The sequence below is a fragment of the Gorilla gorilla genome, chromosome 20 (assembly GCF_029281585.2).
Source record: "Gorilla gorilla gorilla isolate KB3781 chromosome 20, NHGRI_mGorGor1-v2.1_pri, whole genome shotgun sequence".
NCBI lineage: Eukaryota > Metazoa > Chordata > Mammalia > Primates > Hominidae > Gorilla > Gorilla gorilla.
Genome location: NC_073244.2, coordinates 54436174 through 54454810, shown reverse-complemented (window position 1 = coordinate 54454810; position 18637 = coordinate 54436174). Strand labels below are relative to the sequence as shown.

General features: G+C 44.7%; 1 protein-coding gene across 2 annotated transcripts; it reads left to right on the top strand.

Moving 5' to 3' along the window:
* Positions 1 to 812: 812 nt before the first annotated feature.
* On the top strand, positions 813 to 16922 carry LOC129528544 (pregnancy-specific beta-1-glycoprotein 6). 2 transcript variants are annotated; one of them, XM_063701401.1, is made up of 6 exons: positions 813 to 1230; positions 2475 to 2840; positions 8470 to 8748; positions 11477 to 11755; positions 12155 to 12409; positions 16888 to 16922. In XM_063701401.1, the coding sequence occupies exons 1-6, from the start codon at positions 1167 to 1169 to the stop codon at positions 16920 to 16922; spliced, it is 1278 nt and encodes a 425-aa protein (XP_063557471.1). In that variant the 5' UTR covers positions 813 to 1166. The 2 variants fall into 2 exon arrangements, with proteins under 2 accessions (XP_063557471.1, XP_055225558.1); XM_055369583.2 differs by lacking the exon at positions 16888 to 16922 and adding an exon at positions 15613 to 15680.
* Positions 16923 to 18637: the final 1715 nt, after the last annotated feature.

Genomic DNA, 18637 nt, shown 5'->3' with positions numbered 1-18637 from the left:
GGCTTTCTGGCCACTGCCTGTTCCTCCTCTACACACAGCAGCTTGGCCAGGTCAAAAACCCTCAGGACAGACCCCTGGGTATGTCAGCACATGAAGGGCTGTGCCCAACATGGCCACGGAGTTGGTCGGGATGAATCTCTCCAGCTCTGAACCTCTGCTCTGACCCAGGCTCCCCCTCCTGCGTCTCAACGAGCCATGTCCCACCGGGTTCCTGTTTAACTCCTCACTTCCTTCTGCACCACCACGGGGAAGCTGTGGTGTCCACAGGACAATCAGCTGGGCAGAGAAGAGAGGACATCAAAGATGGTCAGGAAGAACATGAGAAACCATGAGCTCCAGCTCAGCCGCCGGACCCCACGGAGTCATACAGTGACCGAGAACTTTCCCTTTGACTATGGGACTCACAGCCCCCACTGAGCAACCGGCACAGGCCTCTCCTCCCAAGAGGCATGAGAGATTCACCCTGTACACCTCCAGGAAGGACAGTTTCCTCCGGGACACCCAGGTCCTGAATGTCCATCCTTGGAAGCTGCAGCCAAGCTAGACACGATTAGAGAAAGGAAGGGTCCCTCTCACCAGGCAACACACAGCTCACCCACAGCACAATGGGGCATCACTGTGACAGGGACCTGGTGCAGCTCCAGCCTCCTGCACTGAAGGGGAGAGCCAGATGGGGATGAAAGAGGGCAAATGGCATGAATGTGCACCCCGACCCAGAGCCATGGGGACAGCAGGAGGCTGAGGCCCAGGACTGTCCTTGCCCAACCTGCAGGGTATGTGTGTCACTGTGTGGGTCTGTGTGTGTCTCTTTTGTGTGTGTGTGTCTGTGTGTTTGTGTGTGTGTGTCTGTGTGTCTGCACAAAGTGTGTGTTGAGGTTTGGTGAAAGAATCACTGCTGAAAAAGGCAGAGGCCTCCACAATTCACAGGGACCTGAAACACAGACAAAAGGAAAAACAGAAGGAGGGACAAGGAGGCAGGACTGAGAGAGGAGGGGACAGAGAGGTGTCCTGGGCCTGACCCCACCCACGAGCCTGAGAAGTGCTCCTGCCCTGGGAAGAGGCTCAGCGCAGAAGGAGGAAGGACAGCACAGCTGACAGCCCTGCTCAGGAAGTTTCTGGATCCTAGGCTCATCTCCACAGAGGAGAACACACAGACAGCAGAGACCATGGGACCCCACTCAGCCCCTCCCTGCACTCAGCGCATCACCTGGAAGGGGCTCCTGCTCACAGGTGAGGAGAGAACTTCCTGGGAGAGGACAGGAGGAGGAAGCAGAGTGACTGGATGGGGTCTCCTGGAGAGGATGGGGTTCTAAAAAATAAAAGAAGCCAGAACTTTCGAGGCTGAGGTGGGTGGATCAAGAGATCAGGAGTTCAAGATCAGTCTGGCCAACACAGTGTAGACGTGTCTCTACCAAAAAATACAAAAAATTAACCAAGTATGGTGGTGTGCTCCTGTAATCCCAGCTTTCGGGAGGCTGAGGCAGGATAATCACGTGAACCCAGGAGGCAGAGGTTGCAGCCAGCCGAGATAGCACCACTGCATGCCAGCCTGGGTGACAGTACGAGACTCCATCTCAAAAAAAAAAAAAAAAAAAAGAATAAAAAGAAGAAAGAAAAAAAAGGAAAGAAGGCTCTGTTGGAGCCTGGATAGGGGAAAATACACCAGAGAGGGACAGGGGTCAAAATAGGAAAGTCACATTGAACCGGAATTGGTAAGAGGTAGGAAAATCTTAAGTGTTCTGTTTTCCTGATTAATCATCAGGGGCCACCACATTTTGAAAAATGATAATAATAACTATATCAGATGACACCTCAAATAAAAATATAAGCAGGGCATGAAACACTTTCCTCAGCAAAAAACCTCAACAATTGGGGGAAAAAAAACACCCAGGGCGTGGAGGGCCCTGAGAATTCTCACATCTACAGGAGTCTGCAGCCTGTTCCAGGCACTGGGGTGCAACCAAGATCACAAAAGTCCCTGTCCTCACGGAGCTCACGCTGTCATGGGGGGGAAGACAGACATGCAAAGAGATCTAGAATGTGAGGTCAGGTGTTGAGAAGAACCCTGGAGGGAGCAGAGCAGGGAAAGGTCAGAAAGGGAAGACCCAGGGTCTCTGAAGGAGGCGTCAGGAAAGAAGTCTAAGGATGCCCTGATGTGAGCAGCACCTGAGGGCAGTGTGGAGGGGGCCGTGCGGACCCCTGGGGAAGAGGATTGCAAACAGAAAAATGCCAAGGTCAGGAGTGTTGAAGGAATGGGGGTCATGCTGCTGACCTTGACCTAGTAGGACAGTAGGACACACACACATACACACACACAAACACACATGCCCTTTTGTGTGTGTGTTTGTTTGTATGTGTGTGTGTGCATATCTTCAAGGCTGATGATTGAAGAGACCTTCTCAGGACACAGGGCCCCATCTTTTCACACCAATACATAGGTCCAAATATTAACTGATGCTGTCTCTACCTCCTAGCATCACTTTTAAACTTCTGGAACCTGCCTACCACTGCCCAAGTAATGATTGAAGCCCAGCCACCCAAAGTTTCCGAGGGGAAGGATGTTCTTCTACTTGTCCACAATTTGCCCCAGAATCTTACTGGCTACATCTGGTACAAAGGGCAAATAAGGGACCTCTACCATTACATTACATCATACGTAGTAGACGGTCAAATAATTATATATGGGCCTGCCTACAGTGGACGAGAAACAGTATATTCCAATGCATCCCTGCTGATCCAGAATGTCACCCACGAGGATGCAGGATCCTACACCTTACACATCATAAAGCGAGGCGATGGGACTGGAGGAGTAACTGGATATTTCACCGTCACCTTATACTGTGAGTGATTCCACATGATCCCTGGGTGTTGGGGGGCAGGGGTCATTTCTACTTCACACACACAGGATTGTCAGGCCTGGACTCTGCCTGTGTCCCTCTCTGCATTAAGTCCCATGCTGGGGTTTGGGCATTTAGTGCAGGACACACACAGAGGAGACAAATTTCAACAGATCAGAATTCCTTTCCCGCATCCAGACCCTGCAGACACTTGGTGCAGAGGAAGGACAGTCTGATGGGGGACTCAGCAGGAGGAGATCAGTCTCGGCCAAGCACCTCATGCCCTCTTCATAAATTTCACCCTGAGAAAGACCCTGGAGAACTGAGTAGGGCTTGGCCTGAGGGGCCCCCTGAGATACTCTCAGAGAAGCTCAGCCATAGAAACCTCAACCTCCAAACCGTGTCCCTAAATCCTTGCTCCAGGTAAAGCTGAGGAGCCTGTGCCAGGACTGGGTTGTGGCTTCTTTGGAAGGGCTTACTGGGACCAAGGATTTACCAGCTGTCTGAGGACTGTGTCTCCTGGAGCTGCTCACCAGCCAGGGCTCAGTCCCCAGAGCCTCATCTGGGCAAGAACAGAGCTTTCTTCACCTGACACTCAGAGTGGAGAGGACAGAAAGACAAGCTTTGTAGGCCATCAGCCAACTGTCTTGGGAGGCTTAGGACAGTCCATAGAAAGTCTAATGTCCCCAGAAACAGAAACAGAAGAGAGAAGATGCACCAGGTAGCAGCTTGTCCACAAGGATCTGATGTAAAGGTGCTTTCTCATGGAAGCAAATTAATAATAAATGCTGTTTGTGTGAACACCTCCACTGTGCCAAGCATTAGGTCAGGTGACTGTGAATAATTTAACATTTATTCACAGATAGCATGAAAAGCCACAGTCCATTTGCCATTTAGCTTATTTGATTGACAGAAAACTGAGACACAGGAAGGCACAGTCACTGAACCAGAGTCACACAAACACAAAGGGGAGATCAGGGTCACACGAGGTGTGTCTGCAGCCACAGGCCCATCCTCTCCTCCACCAGAAGTGAGGGCTTACTGGGTTCCAAGCACCCTATAGTCATTTATTGGCTCAAATCCTCTCTTCTTAGGCCTCCAAACCTCAGAGGAGTCAGAGCAAATGGTCAGCTGATTAGTCTGTACTCCAGAACTAAATCACTGGCTTCAACCGCCAGAGTCAGTGCAAAAAAAATGTCCAGACCTCCCCCTCAGATCTTAACCTCCATCACTGAATGTGAAATCCTGTGTTTCCCAAAGTGTCCATGTCACTGTCATGAGATGATCAAGGAGAGGACCTTGTTTTCTTTCCCCACTCACACCCTGCACCAGCACAGGCCCAGCGAGAGACACACTCAGGAGCTCTCACATAACAAATGAAGGAATGGAATGAAGAAATGGATGATCCAAAACCTCTTTAGAGGCTGGATCTTGGATGCAGAATCCTAAGAGGTTCTAGCCACACCTGTCCCTTGTACTTCAGAGGCTGACATCCATGTTTCATACCCCCACTACCTCTTGCTCCTAAAGCCACCCCAGCTCATGTAACTCTGAAGTTCTTTGGCCACCGGAGGGTTCTCAGGGCTCTTTGGTCCTGGACTGTGGAGCTGGGGGCACCTGGTCCCTGGGGTCTTTGAAGTCAGTGTCTCCCTTACTGCTCACTGCCATGGTGTCTCTGCCTCTCTCTGCTTCTCTGTGTCCCTCATCTTCCTCCCACTTTCTTCTGACTAGCAAGCCCTGTCCTGCACAGCTTCTTCCTCCACCCCTAGGCCTTCCCCACACAATCCATCTAACTAGGCTGGCTGTTCTGTTCCCTTCCCACTAACACTGTGGCCTGGCCCACCTCCCAGGAAATAGGAAAGGTGCAGAAATCACCTGGAGTTGCCACTCCTGCCAGGCTTCCTCTCGAGCCAATGTCCCCAGGTCACTAAGAGAAACCTTCCACTGTATTCCCATCCAGGGCTCTTTCCCTTTGTGAGGCTGACCTGTGGACAAGACCATGGGACAGGGATAGGCAGTTCCTCCATCCACTCATAATTGCCAGGCAAGTTCTTCTGGCCTCCTGCACACAAAAAAATATAAAATAAAATTTATTGAAATGGTGGTTTGCTGTAAAGAAAGATTTTAATGACTCCAAGTCTGCCAAACAGGAGGGTGGAGGTTTATTATTACTGAAATCAGCCTCCCCAGTGGATCAGGGGTAAGAGATTTTCAAGGATAGTTTCAGGGGCACAGGACTAAAAAATGAGTACTGCTGATTGGTGATGGAATCATGGGGGCGGAGGGAAATGATCTGTTAGTGCTTGAATCTGCCTCTAGGTAGGGGTCACATGACTGGCTGAGCCCTAAGTCATAGGTATGGATGAGGTCAGCCGGTTGCCAGAATGCAAAAGAATGAGAAACATCTCAAAAGACCAATCTCACGTTCTACAATAGTGATGTTATCTATACGAGCAATTAGTTAGAAATTATGTAAACTCTGGCCAAATGACATTGGAGCACTCAGGGATTATAGAAACTGTGGCTACATTTTAGCAGAATTCAGTTCCCTCCTATAATCTTAATCTCATGGTCTTTCACTAGTTTGACAAAGGCCGTCCCTGGGCAAAGTAAGGGTGTTAGTTTTATGGAGGAACTATTATTATTCTTGCTTCAAAGTTAAACCATAAACTAAATTCCTCCCAAGGTTAGCCTGGCCTATGCCCAGGAATGAGTGAGGACAGCCAGCCTGAGACTAGATGCCAGATGGAGTCAGCCATGCTAGTTTCCTGTCACTGTTGTAATCTTTGCACAGACTCATCAAGGTGTCAGAGGCTGGACAGGCCTGCAGTCCCCAAAGCCCATAGGCTCATTTCACCCATTTCACTCGTGACTCCATCCTTAACCTGCTATGGAGCTCACATTCTTCAGTCACTTTCTAGAGACTTCTGGCTTCCTGTCAGGCATATAACAAGCTTGAAATTTGTCACTCGGTTCTAACACTAAGTAAAAAGCTGAACAAACTCAAAAGTCAACAACTCGTTAAAATCCTTCAGAGATGGCTGGGCACAGTGGCTCACACCTATACTCCCAGGACTTTGGGAGGCTGAGGCGGGCACAAGGTCAGAAGATAGAGACCATCCTGGCTAACATGGTGAAACCCCGTCTCTACTAAAAATACAAAAAATTAGCTGGGCATGGTGGTGGTCACCTGTAGTCCCAGCTACTTGGGAGGCCAAGGCAGGAGAATGGCGTGAACCCGGGAGGTGGAGCTTGCGGTGAGCTGAGATCATGCCACTGCACTGCAGCTGGGGTGACAGAGCGAGACTCTGTCTCAGAAAAAAAAATGCTGTTAGAGAAATGAAGAATGCTTTTGATGCTTACTGATAGACCGCACAGAGCTGAGGAAAGAATCCCTAGCTTGAGAATGTGTCAATAGAAACTTCCAAAACTGAAACAGCAAAGTTCAAAAAGAGTGGGGAAAAAAAAGCGGAACAACATATTCAACTTCATATTTAATATTTTGTTTTGACAATAGCAATTTTTAAATTTTGTAGTTGTGGGACAACTACAAAGGCTGTAACATACACTTAACGGGAATACTGGTGGTTTGGGGACCAGATGGAGGTGGCCAGGTAGGTCCTATCTCATGGTTTTACTGTCTGTGCCACATACAACTGTTTCCTCATGATGATGCCGTTTTCATAAGTTGGAGTTCTTCGTGTGGGGAGACACAAGAGCCATTGGCATCTCACTTAGACTCTTCCTAATTCACACAAACTTAAATTTTAGTGGTGTTTCCTGACCTTAAGAGAAAATGAGGAAGGCATTTCACATACCTGTTTTGGGGTCCTCCCCATGTTTTGTAACTCTGCACAGAAATTAGAAGCAGGTTCTTTCTATATTTACTAACATAACACACATCACTTCTTTTAGTTTGGCATCCTTCCTCCCTTTATGTAATTGACACACTAACCAGTTCTGTCCTTTTAACGGGACTCTCTCTACTTAAGTAGTTGCTAATTTCAAATCACCTTTGGCATCTTTCTTTGAGCATAATGTGATCCTGCTGGAATTCACGGCACACGTAAGCCTTATTTTGGTCTAAAGAGAAATACGACTACCAGCAATTGATCTTAGATGTTTGGACCATCAGTAAAAATTTCCACTTATGAAAACATTTTAAGGTTTCCTCCAAATTTTTTTTGTTACTAGAGTCAGAATATAACATGAGGTCTAAACTCCTGACAACTTTTTATGGGAAAATTACAGTGTTACAGATTGAGCATCCCAAATCCAGAAATCCACAATCTGAAATGCTCAAAACTCAACCCTTCTGACCACTGATGTGATGCTAAAAAGAAGTGCTCACTGGCGCATTGTGGATTTTAAATTTTTCAGATTTTGGATGCTAAACCAGTACATATACTGCAAATATTCCAAAATAAAAAAAAATTAGAAATCCAAAACACTTTGTTTTAAGCTTTCTGCATAAGGAGCACTGTATCTGCATGAAGTATAGGCACGAGGCTGCACAGGAGATCTCTAGAACCTCCTCATCCTGCATAACTGAAACCGCACACCCACGGAACAACGCCCTATTCCCCTGATTCCAGTTCCTGCAAACTACTATTCTACTCTCTGATTCCCTCTGGAATCCACTGATATGAGGTACATAGAGTAGTCAAACTCAGAATCAGAGAGTAGAATGTCTAATAAGAGAAAGTATGTGCAAGACTTCTTCCCAAATATTGGTCTAATATCCACCAAACACATAAGGTCCCTGAGGGCCAGACTTCTGTCATCTGTTCATGTTTGCCCTTTCCACCAGTCAGTTCTGCATTTGCAAACATCAACATATATTTCTAGAAAGATCCACATGGTCCTCACCTGCCCTCTACAGGGGGAAGGGAGCATCATGCACCCAGAACAGGGAACATGGTCTTGGTCCAAAGCTATCAGCTCTTGCCTGTCCCCTTCACTCTTTGTAGGTCATTCCTCGGACTCTGCTCTATCTTTAGAGTCATTGGCTCAACTCAGTCACTATGAGACACCTGGGAAAACTGCCCCACCTTGTGGCTCCACTGCGTGATGACTGAACTGACCTCCAGGCTTGACTCTGGTCTCCCCTGTGTTATTTCTGCTGAAGTACCCAGTTCCAGGCCAGGCTTTCCAATACCCAAAGGGCTTAAGGACAATGGGAACTTCCATCATCCATCTCTAGGATGTCCTTGGCAAGGGAAGCTGCAGAGAAAACATACCTCGGGGGCAAAGTAAGACTGAAACTAAGAAGATTCCAGCACTGCATGCTCCAAGTGAGGACCACAAGTTGGGCCAGGCAGGCAGTTGGAGACGGAGGGACTCAGAGAGGCACCAAGGGCTGTGACTGCTGGTCCTGTGTCTTTCCATGACCCAATGCTGCTGCTCAATTCACACTTGAGAAAGTCTGTGCTTCTCCTACATAAAGCAGACAGCCTCACAATCACTGAGCCCTCAGATTGCCATGCATCTGTCTTGTAATACACACACCTGCCATGGGCTTTTAAGGACTAGGGTGGGCTGAGAGGGGGTAAATGACAACTCTGGTTGAAAAATGCCTTTGGAGGAATCAAAGGTGCCACACAGGGCAATCTTCTCTCTGTTTTCTGCACAGCGGAGACTCCCAAGCCCTCCATCTCCAGCAGCAACTTAAACCCCAGGGAGGTCATGGAGGCTGTGCGCTTAATCTGTGATCCTGAGACTCCGGATGCAAGCTACCTGTGGTTACTGAATGGTCAGAACCTCCCTAGGACTCACAGGTTGCAGCTGTCCAAAACCAACAGGACCCTCTATATATTTGGTGTCACAAAGTATATTGCAGGACCCTATGAATGTGAAATACGGAACCCAGTGAGTGCCAGCCGCAGTGACCCAGTCACCCTGAATCTCCTCCGTGAGTATCTTCTGTTCCTCTGTGAGCCAGGCTGCCATCCCAAATACACATGGCCAGAGGCCAGGCCTCTCAGTCCCTCTCAGGTCCAAGTACAGAGACTTTTATCCCTGAACATCAAAGCTGGCCATGACTTTCTGCTCCAGGCAAACCAGAGTAGGCCTAGGCTTGATCAAAAATAAGAGAGAAGAGGCTTCTCCTGTCATGGGAGACTCAGGTTCCACAGCTTGTGATGGGAGAAACAGGTGAATGTCTCAGGCTCCAGATCAGTGAACACAGCGGGGATTTGGCTGGGACTTCAGTGTTGCAACTTGGCTCACAGGGTCACTGTGACTGTGGCCCTTCCACAGACCAGGATTTTCCCTTCCCTCTGACAATATCGCCTGTGACATTATTCTCTTTGCTCCGCATGGCCTGGATGCCCCCACCATTTCTTCCTCATACACCTATTACCATACAGGGGAAGTCCCCAAGCTCTCCTGCCTCACAGACTCTCACCCACTGGCAGAGCATTCTTGCTGATTGATGGGAAGTTCCAGCAATTAGCACAAGTGTTCTTTATACCCCAAATCACTAAAACATATAGACGGGTCCATGTCTGTTTCATCCATAACTCAGCCACTGGTGGAACAAATCTCATAATCAAGAGGATCATAGTCCCTGGTAAGTGGATCCCTGGAGCATTGGCACTATGTTTTCCAGTAAAGTCTATCTAGCTGTCAGGGAAGAGCCACCTGCTCTCTGCAAAGGGAGAGGGAAAATCAAAAACCCAGGAAAGGGAATATGTTTCTGCTCCAAAACCACCAGCTTCTGCCTGTCCCCTTCACTCTTTCTAGATCATTCTTTAGATGATACACTAACAATGAACAATCTGAAAGGAAGTTAAGGAAAGAATTTCAATTCACATTAACATCAAAAGGAATAAAATATTTTGGAATAAGTTTAACCAAAAAGGTCAAATGATTATACCCTGAAAACTACAAAACATTGCTGAAAGAAATTAAAGACGATATCAATATATGGAAAGACATTTCATTTTAATGAATTGGAAGAAGCAATATTGTTAGAAAGGCAATACTACCCAATTGAGTTGCAGATTCAATGCATCCCCTACCAGAATCCCAGTAACATTTTTTGCAGAATTTAGAAAACTCTGTCCTAAATCTGAACTGACAGTCTCTTCTTAATGACTGCCACAACACAAAAACTGAGAAAAAGATGCAACCAGAAAAGGTGGAAAGTTCTGATGACATAGAAAATAGCAATCAGCCTTTCTCACATCCCAAAGCCTTCAAAAATATACGAGTGCAGCATGGCCACTATGGAATTCACCGAAAACTAATCACCAAGCTAGAAACATGGTGAGAGAAAAAAAAGGGCAAGAATATATCTGGCTTATCACCTCCCACTTTTGCCTACTAATCTGATGCTGAAAAGAAATGCTCACTGAAGCATTTTAGATTTTGAATCTTTCAGATTTGGGATGCTAAACCAGTAAGTATATGACAAATATTTCAGAATCAAAAAATATCAGAAATCCAAAACACTTTTTGTCCTAAAACTTATGCATAAGAGATAATCTGTGTGAACTATAGGCATCAAGCTCTACAGCAGATCTCTAGAACCTCTCCAACTTGCATAACTGAAACTGCACACCCATGAACAACTTCTGATTCTCCCCACTCCCAGCTCCTGGCAACCAGCAGCCTCGTCTCATATTCAATCTGGAATCAACTTACATGAGGTCCCTAGATTACTGGAACCCATGGAATCAGAGAGTAGAATGTCCAATGAAAGAAAATATTTGCAAAACTTCTCTCCAAATTTGTCTCATATCCATCGAACACACATGGTCCATGAGGACCAGATTTCCAGCAGTTCATTCCCACCCTTTCCACCAGTCAGTTCTGCATTTGCAAATGTCCACATGTATTTCTAGAAAGATCCACATGGTCCTCACCTGCCCTCTGCAGAAGGAGAGGAAACTTAAAGAACCCAGGACAGGGAACATGGTTCTGCTCCAAAGCCACCAGCTCTTGCCTGTCCCCTTCACTCTTTCTAGATCATTCCTTGCACTCTGCTCTATCTTTAGAGGTCACTGGTTCAAGTAAGTCATCATGAAACACCTGCAAAAAAACTGCCCCACCTGGTGCCTCTAGTGCCTGATGACTGAACTGACCTCCAGGCTTGCTCTGGTCTTCCCTGTGTTATTTCTGCTGAAACATCCAGTCCCAGGCCAGGCTGCTCAGTATCCTCAGAGTTTCAGGACAATGGGAAGTCCCATTATTATTCATCTCTAGAAAGTCCTTGGAAATGGAAGCTGCAGAGAAATCACATCTAGGGGGGCAAAGTAGGATGGAATTTGGAAGGGGCCCAGCAGTTGCACATTCCAGGTAAGGAACCCAAGGTGAGCCAGCCAGTCAACTGATTAGGGAGGGACTGGGAGGGGTACCAGGGGCTGTGACTCCCACTGTCGTGTCTGTCCATGACCCAACACTGCTGCTCAATTGACACTTGAGAAAGTCTGTGCTGCCCTAAGACAGAGAAGGTAGCCTCACAGTCTTTGAGCCCTTAGATCATCATGCATCTGTCTTGTGACACACGCACCAGCTACTGGCTTTCAAGGACTCATGTGGGTTGACAGGTGGGAGATGCCAACTCTGATTGAAGGATGCCTGTGGAGGAATCAAAGGTGCCACACAGGACAATCTTCTCTCTGTTATCCACACAGCGAAGCTGCCCATGCCCTACATCACCATCAACAACTTAAACCCCAGGGAGAAGAAGGATGTGTTAGCCTTCACCTGTGAACCTAAGAGTCGGAACTACACCTACATTTGGTGGCTAAATGGTCAGAGCCTCCCGGTCAGTCCCAGGGTAAAGCGACCCATTGAAAACAGGATCCTCATTCTACCCAGTGTCACGAGAAATGAAACAGGACCCTATCAATGTGAAATACGGGACCGATATGGTGGCATCCGCAGTAACCCAGTCACCCTGAATGTCCTCTGTGAGTATCCTTTGTTCCTCTGTGGGCCAGGACACCAGCTTAAATCCAAACGACCAGAGGCCAGGCCTCTCAGTCTCTCTCCGGTCCAAGTATAGACAACTTTACTTCTGGACATCAGACCTGGCCATGACTCCCTGCCCTGGGAAATCCTGGGTAGGCACAGCCTTAACCAAGAATATAAGGGGAGGGGCGCTCTTGTCATGGGAGACTAGGGGCCCACAGCTTGTAATGAGAGAAACAGGTGCATACCTCAGGCTTTGGCTCAGTGAACATAGATGGGATTTGGCTGGCACTTGAGGGTGTATCTTGGCTCAGAGGGTCACTGTGTCCCTTTAAGACACCAGGAACATCCCCTTCCCTCGGATGACATCACCTGTAGCTTTATTCTCTTTCCTCCAGATGGTCCAGACCTCCCCAGAATTTACCCTTCATTCACCTATTACCGTTCAGGAGAAAACCTCGACTTGTCCTGTTTTGCGGACTCTAACCCACCAGCAGAGTATTCTTGGACAATTAATGGGAAGTTTCAGCAATCAGGACAAAAGCTCTTTATCCCCCAGGTTACTACAAATCATAGCGGGCTCTATGCTTGCTCTGTTCGTAACTCAGCCACTGGCAAGGAAATCTCCAAAACCATGATAGTCAAAGTCTCTGGTAAGTGGATCCCAGCATCCTTGGCAATAGGGTTTTAGGTGGAGTCTATCTGGCTTTCAGAGAAGAGTCAGGAAAACATTTGTATTCCCAGCCTCTGTCCCATGGGCACAAGTAAATCCCAAATTCTCCTCCTGAACCCTCCCAATTTGTCTCTACAGACTCTCTTCTGCTTGTTTTTCTGTTTTCTCATGGCTGACCTTGTGTCTGGCCTGAAAAAGGTAGGGAGGGGGCTTTATCAGCCCTGAGCCCTATGTGGTAGAAGAGGCTTCAGAGAGGGACAAGAAGCAGAGTCCTCAAGATCAAGTTGCTTCTCACTGTCACCAACACATCCCCTTCTGCCATGTGTTTGTTTTCTTCTACCTATTCCATGAGCTACAAGGAACATCTGAGGCTTTGAAACAAGCTCACACTTTTCCCCCAAATGAGAGGAGGAAGCCCTTTGGGTGAGGGAGGAGCAGCTCAGACTCTGCTTCCTGCTCTGCTCCGGGCTCCTCTGGTGACTGGCCTGGCCCTGCCTGACTCCACCAGGGGTGGGACCAACATGTGTGGAGAAAGGGCCCTGGTGGCCTGTCCTGAAGTTGGCTAAATCGAGCTGTCAGTTGAAGCTAAACCTCCCCCGGGGCCAGGCTGCAGGGAAATAAGAAGAGAGGGAGCCTCAGGGCTGACTCCTGAGCTGCGTCCTGGCTCTGAAGTCACCAGCTGTATGAGGCTTTGGGCACAGCACGTGGGACACAGCACGGAAGACAGTAACTGATGCAGAGCTAGAGAAATAGGGAGATTCACCCCTGGGGCTCTGCATGGCAGGAAAGGGGCAGTGCCAAAAAGTGTGTAATTATAGAGAGGGTAAGACTACGAGACACTTAATATATATCTAATATTAGACTTACCATTAACTAAGTGTGCAATTCAGTGTTGTGTAACCATCACAGTATCCATTTCCAGAACTTTTTCCTCTTACCATATTAAACCTCTGTACCCAATAAACAGTAACTCTCACTCCTTCTCCCCCTAACCCTTAGCAACACCATTCTACATTCTGTCTCTATGTAACTGGCTATTCTAACTATCTTTCATAAATGGAATTATATAATAATTATCCTTTTGTGTCTGGCTTATTTCAGTTGGCATAATATCTTCAAGGTTCATCCATTTTGCACGATGTATTGGAATTTTCTTCCTTGTTAAGGTTGAACAACATTTCAATGTATAGACACACCTCATTTGCCTACCCACTTATCTTTCAATGGACTTTTCAGTTGTTTCCATTTTTTGGCTAGTGTGAGTAATGCTTCTCTGAACATCAGTGTACAAATATTTCTTCAAATTTCTTTCAATTCTATAGGGAGTATGTCCAGAAGTGGAATTGCTGGATCAAATGGTAATTTATTGTTTAATTTTTTGAAAAACAGCCACACCACTTCTTACAGTGGCTATAACATTTCCCATCCCCATCAGCAATGCACTAGAGCTCCAATTTTTCCATCTACTTGGAAACACCTGTTGTTTAGTGTTGCTGTCATTGTTGTTGTTTATCAAAGCCATCCTAAAGTGTGTGAGGCATTGTAACATTGTGGTTTTGATTTGCATATCTCTAAGTATTCGTGATGCTGAGGAACTTTGCATGGGCTATATAAAAGGTTTTGGTTTTTATGAAGTCTGATTTATCCATTTTATTTGTTGCCTATGCTTTTGTTGTTACAACCAAGAAATCATTGTGAAATCCACTATCATAAAGTTTTTCTTCTAAGAGTTGTATAGTTTTTACTCTTACATTTAGATCTTTCATGTATTGTGGGTTAATTTTTGTACATGGTGTTAGGTAAAGGTTCCACTCTTCTTGCCCTTGGATATCCACATTTCCCAATATCATTTGGTGAGAACACTGTCCCTTCCCCATTGAACGATCTTGGCACACTCGATGAAAATCATTTGGCCATATATGCAAGCATTTCTTTCTGGGCTATGATATTTCATTAATTTCTATGTCCTCCTTGATGCCAGTACCACACTGTATTGATTACTGGGGCTTTGTAGTAAATGCTGAAATCAGGAAGTGTGAGTCCTCCAGCTTCTTTCTTCCTCTTCAAAGCTGTGTGTCTATTTAGAGTCATGAGATGCAATATAAATTTTAGGACAGATTTTTCTTTTTCTGCAAAAATGCCACTGAGATTCTGATAGGAATTGTATTGAATCTGCAGCTCACTTTGGGCAGCACTGTCCTCCTAACAATATTGAGTCTTCCAATTCATGAAAACAAAATGTCTTTCAATGTATTGATGTCATCTTTCATTTCTTTCAGCAATACTTTGTAGATTTTCAGGTATAATCATTTCACCTCTTTGGTTAAACTTATTCCTAAATATTTTATTCTTTTTGATGTTAATATAAGTTGAAATTTTTTTTCTTAATTTCCCTTCAGATTGTTCATGGTTAGTGTATTGAAATACAACTGATGTTTGAATGTTGATTTTGTATTGTGCAACATTACTGAATTTATTTATTAATTCTAATACGTTTGTTCCATCTTTAGGATTTTCTACAAATAAGTTCAAGTTATCTATAAACAGAAATAATTTTACTCCTTCCTTCCAATTTGAATGTCTTTTTTAAAATTCTTCGCTAATTTTTCTGATTAGACCTTTCAATACTATGTTGAATAAAAGTGTCAAAAGCAGGCATCTTTGTCTTTTTCTGCTCATACAGGGAAAGCTTTCAGTCTTTCTCCATTATGTAAGATGTTAGCATTGGGTTTTTCACATATTGCCTTTATGTTGAGGTGATTTCCTTCCATTCTTAGAATGTTTTTATTATGAAAAAATACTGAATTTCATCAAATGCTTTTATTGATTCAATCTTCTTACTGATTATAGTTATATTCATATTTTTGTGTGTTTCTAGGAGTTTGTCTATTTCATCTAGGTTATCCAATTTATTGGCATACAATTATTTACAGTACTTTCATAATCATTATTTTATTAGAATTGGTAGTAATCGCTTCATTTTTCTTTTTTTTTTTTTAAGAGAGAGAGACAGGCTCTCACTCTGTAGGCCACCCTAGGATGGAATACAGTGGTGTGATTATGGCTCACTGCAGCCTCAACCTCCTGGGCTCAAGCAATTCTCCTTCTTCAGCCTCCCAAGATGCTAGGACTACAGGTGCATGTCAACATGCCCAGCTAATTGTTTTTTTTTTTTATATATAGAGACAGCATCTCCCCAGGTTACCTATGCTGGTCCACACACCTGGTCTCAAGAAATCCTTCTGCTGTGACCTCCCAAAGTGCTAGGATTAAAACATGACCCACCATGCTCAGAGTCCATTTTCATTTATGATTTGAGTAATTTTATACTTTTCTCTTTTTTTCTTAGTCAATCTAGTTAATGGTTGTCAATTTTGTTGATTTTATTTTGAAGAATCAACTTTTGGTTTCATTAATTTCCTCTATTCTGTTTCCATTCTCCATTTTATTTATATCCACTCTAATCCTTATTATTTCCTCATTCACTGTGCTTGGGTTTAGTTTGTTCTTCTTTCATATCCTGAAGTATTAAAGTAGGTTGTTGACCTGAGATCTTTCTTCTTTTTTAATGTAAGAGTTTACAGTTATAAATTTCTTGCACAAGACTCAACTTCTCTGAACCCCTGATTCCTCACCTGAAAATTGCAATGAGAGTACTTTCTTCATACCATTCTTTTAAAGGTTTAATGCAGTCAATGAAACAAGATGCCACACAAAGAGGAACCAATGTCAGCTGCTATATTACTACCATCATCATTAGCCTTGAGATCAAATAGTCCTAGAATCAAATCTCAGATCCACCTGTCACTAGCCATATGACACCAGGGAAGTTTTTACACCATGCTAAGCTTCTGTCTTTTCATCAGCAAAATGGAAATAATGCCTACCTGACAGGGTTATTGTGTGGATTAAATGAGATACAGGGAAAGTATTGAGCACAGGGCCTGGCACATAGGAAGTGCATCTCAACAGTACCTACCTTTTTCCATACATATGAAAAAAGAGGTAACACATAAAACACTAGGACATGGTTACTGACTAATTGTGGGAGAGAAACAAAAAAAGCTAAGTGCAAAGAATCAAGCCTGGTATGTTAGTTTTTACCAACTGAGATGCATCCAAGATGGGATTAGACATACAAGATAATTTATCAGGGAAGACACCTGTGAGGGAATGTGGGGCAGGCATGAAGGTAGTATGGGAAAAGCCACAAACTGCTATGCAGAGCTGATTCCTGTGAAAAAGAAAGAGAAAGAAGTTTTAGGTACCAATGCAGTTCTAAGAGTTTTTGCAAGGCTGACGGGGAATCCTCCAACCAGTCACCCATTGGAGTTAAAGAGAGACTCAGAGAACTAGGCTTGCTTTCGCACCCTTGCTGGGAGCCTGTGGGAAAGAAGCTTTCTCTGTAAAGGAGGTAGTGAATTTGAAATGCGCTGACCTGGGCCTTCTGTCAATCAGGTGCCTGCCATGGAAACCAGACCGAGTCTTATTAATGGCTGCCACAATAGAGACACTGAGAAAAAGAACAGGCTGATACCTTCATGAAATTCAAGACAAAGAAGAAAAAAACTCAATGTTATTGGACTAAATAATCAAAAGCATAATGTTTTCATAATTTTTTATTTGAAAATGTGCTGATTCTTTGAATGTTTTATTCTCCAGATTTATGAACTTTTTTTCTTAAGCAATTGGTAAAGAATACTTTTGTAAACAAAAATTGAAACATTTGCTTTTGCTCTCTGAGTGCCCCAGAATTGGGAAACTATTCATGAGTATTCATGTGTTTATGGTAATAAAGTTATTTGGACAAGTTCAGTAACAATCTGCTCTCTTTATAACAGGACACTTTTGAAAACATTGGTTATATTACCAAAGCTTTCACTGGGATGTTATATTTGATAATATACATAGAATAAACCCATAGGGAAAGCAGGCAAAGTCTGAAGTTGGTCTTGGTTTAGTTTCCTAGTCTCAAGAGGTTTTTGGAAGTTTCATCTGAGATTCTTATTAAAAACTTCTAGCAAAGGGACGTTTAAAAAGAGCCTCTATGGTCCACGGCTACTCTTGCCGCACTTAGGTAAAAAATCTGGGCAAGTTCGGTGAGACTCAACCTATTTTGCAAACAAATTCATCCTACTGGAATTATCTTTGGTAGAATTAGAGACTCCTATAGACAGAAAAACTAGTTGAAAAGAAAAACTGTAGTACACCTGTTACCAGATTGAACCACTGTTCATTATCTTTGAGTATTTATAATCCACTGGTAGACTGGACTGGACCCTGAATTCTTTTAGTTCTTCCAATTCAATTTTCTCCAATGAAATCATTAAGAACAAGAGCGGCTCTGTTCCTGAAGCCATATAAGCTGGAGGTGGACAACTCAATGTAAATTTCATGGGAAAACCCTCGTGTCTGAGGTGTGGGCCACTAAGAGCTCACCAAATGTTCAACACCATAACTTAGAGACACTCAAACTGCAAACCACGACAACAAGTTGATGACTTTACACTGTGGACAGCTTTTCTCAAGATGTCAGAACAAGACTATCAATCATGATGAGACTCTTACCTCTCTTAATTTGTCCTTGCTTCTGCCTGTCTCCTTTGCTTCCCAGAATAATGCTGTACTTAGGATTTCACAAGAAGTAGCTTCTGAGAGTAAGTTAACAGTGTCAGATATATCATGTCAACCACACTTCATTGATTTTTTAAGATGGAGTTTCACCCTTGTTGCCCATGCTGGAGTGCAATGGGACAATCTTGGCTCAATACAACCTCCGCCCCCCGGGTTCAAGTGATTCTCCTGCCTCAGCCTCCCAAGTAGCTGGGATAACAGGCATGCACCATCATGCCCAGCTAATTTTGTATTTTCAGTAGAGACAGGGTTCCTCCATGTTGTTCAGGCTGGTCTCGAACTCCCGACAACAGGTGATCCACACGCCTTAGCCTCCCAAAGTACTGGGATTACAGGCATGAGCCACCGCACCCAGCCGACACATTTTTACATAACAAGACATCCTTTAATGCTCCTGATTACTGTAAATACAAAATTGCATGCAGGATTGTGTAAAGAAAAATGCCAGGTTGGACTGCCAGAATGAGCCAACCACACGTGATGTGCTTCCCCCTGCAGAGAGCCTACGAATGGATGGGCAGTCAGGGAGGTTTCACATTACCAAGATTCCTATCCCAGAAAAGCAGATGTCTGT

Bases quoted from the DNA above. Each gene is read 5' to 3' on its own strand.
- LOC129528544 (XM_055369583.2), top strand. From the start codon at position 1,167: ATGGGACCCCACTCAGCCCCTCCCTGCACTCAGCGCATCACCTGGAAG. The intron at 2,841-8,469 runs GTGAGTGATTCC...TTTTCTGCACAG, and splicing joins TTTCACCGTCACCTTATACT to CGGAGACTCCCAAGCCCTCC. The intron at 8,749-11,476 runs GTGAGTATCTTC...TTATCCACACAG, and splicing joins AGTCACCCTGAATCTCCTCC to CGAAGCTGCCCATGCCCTAC.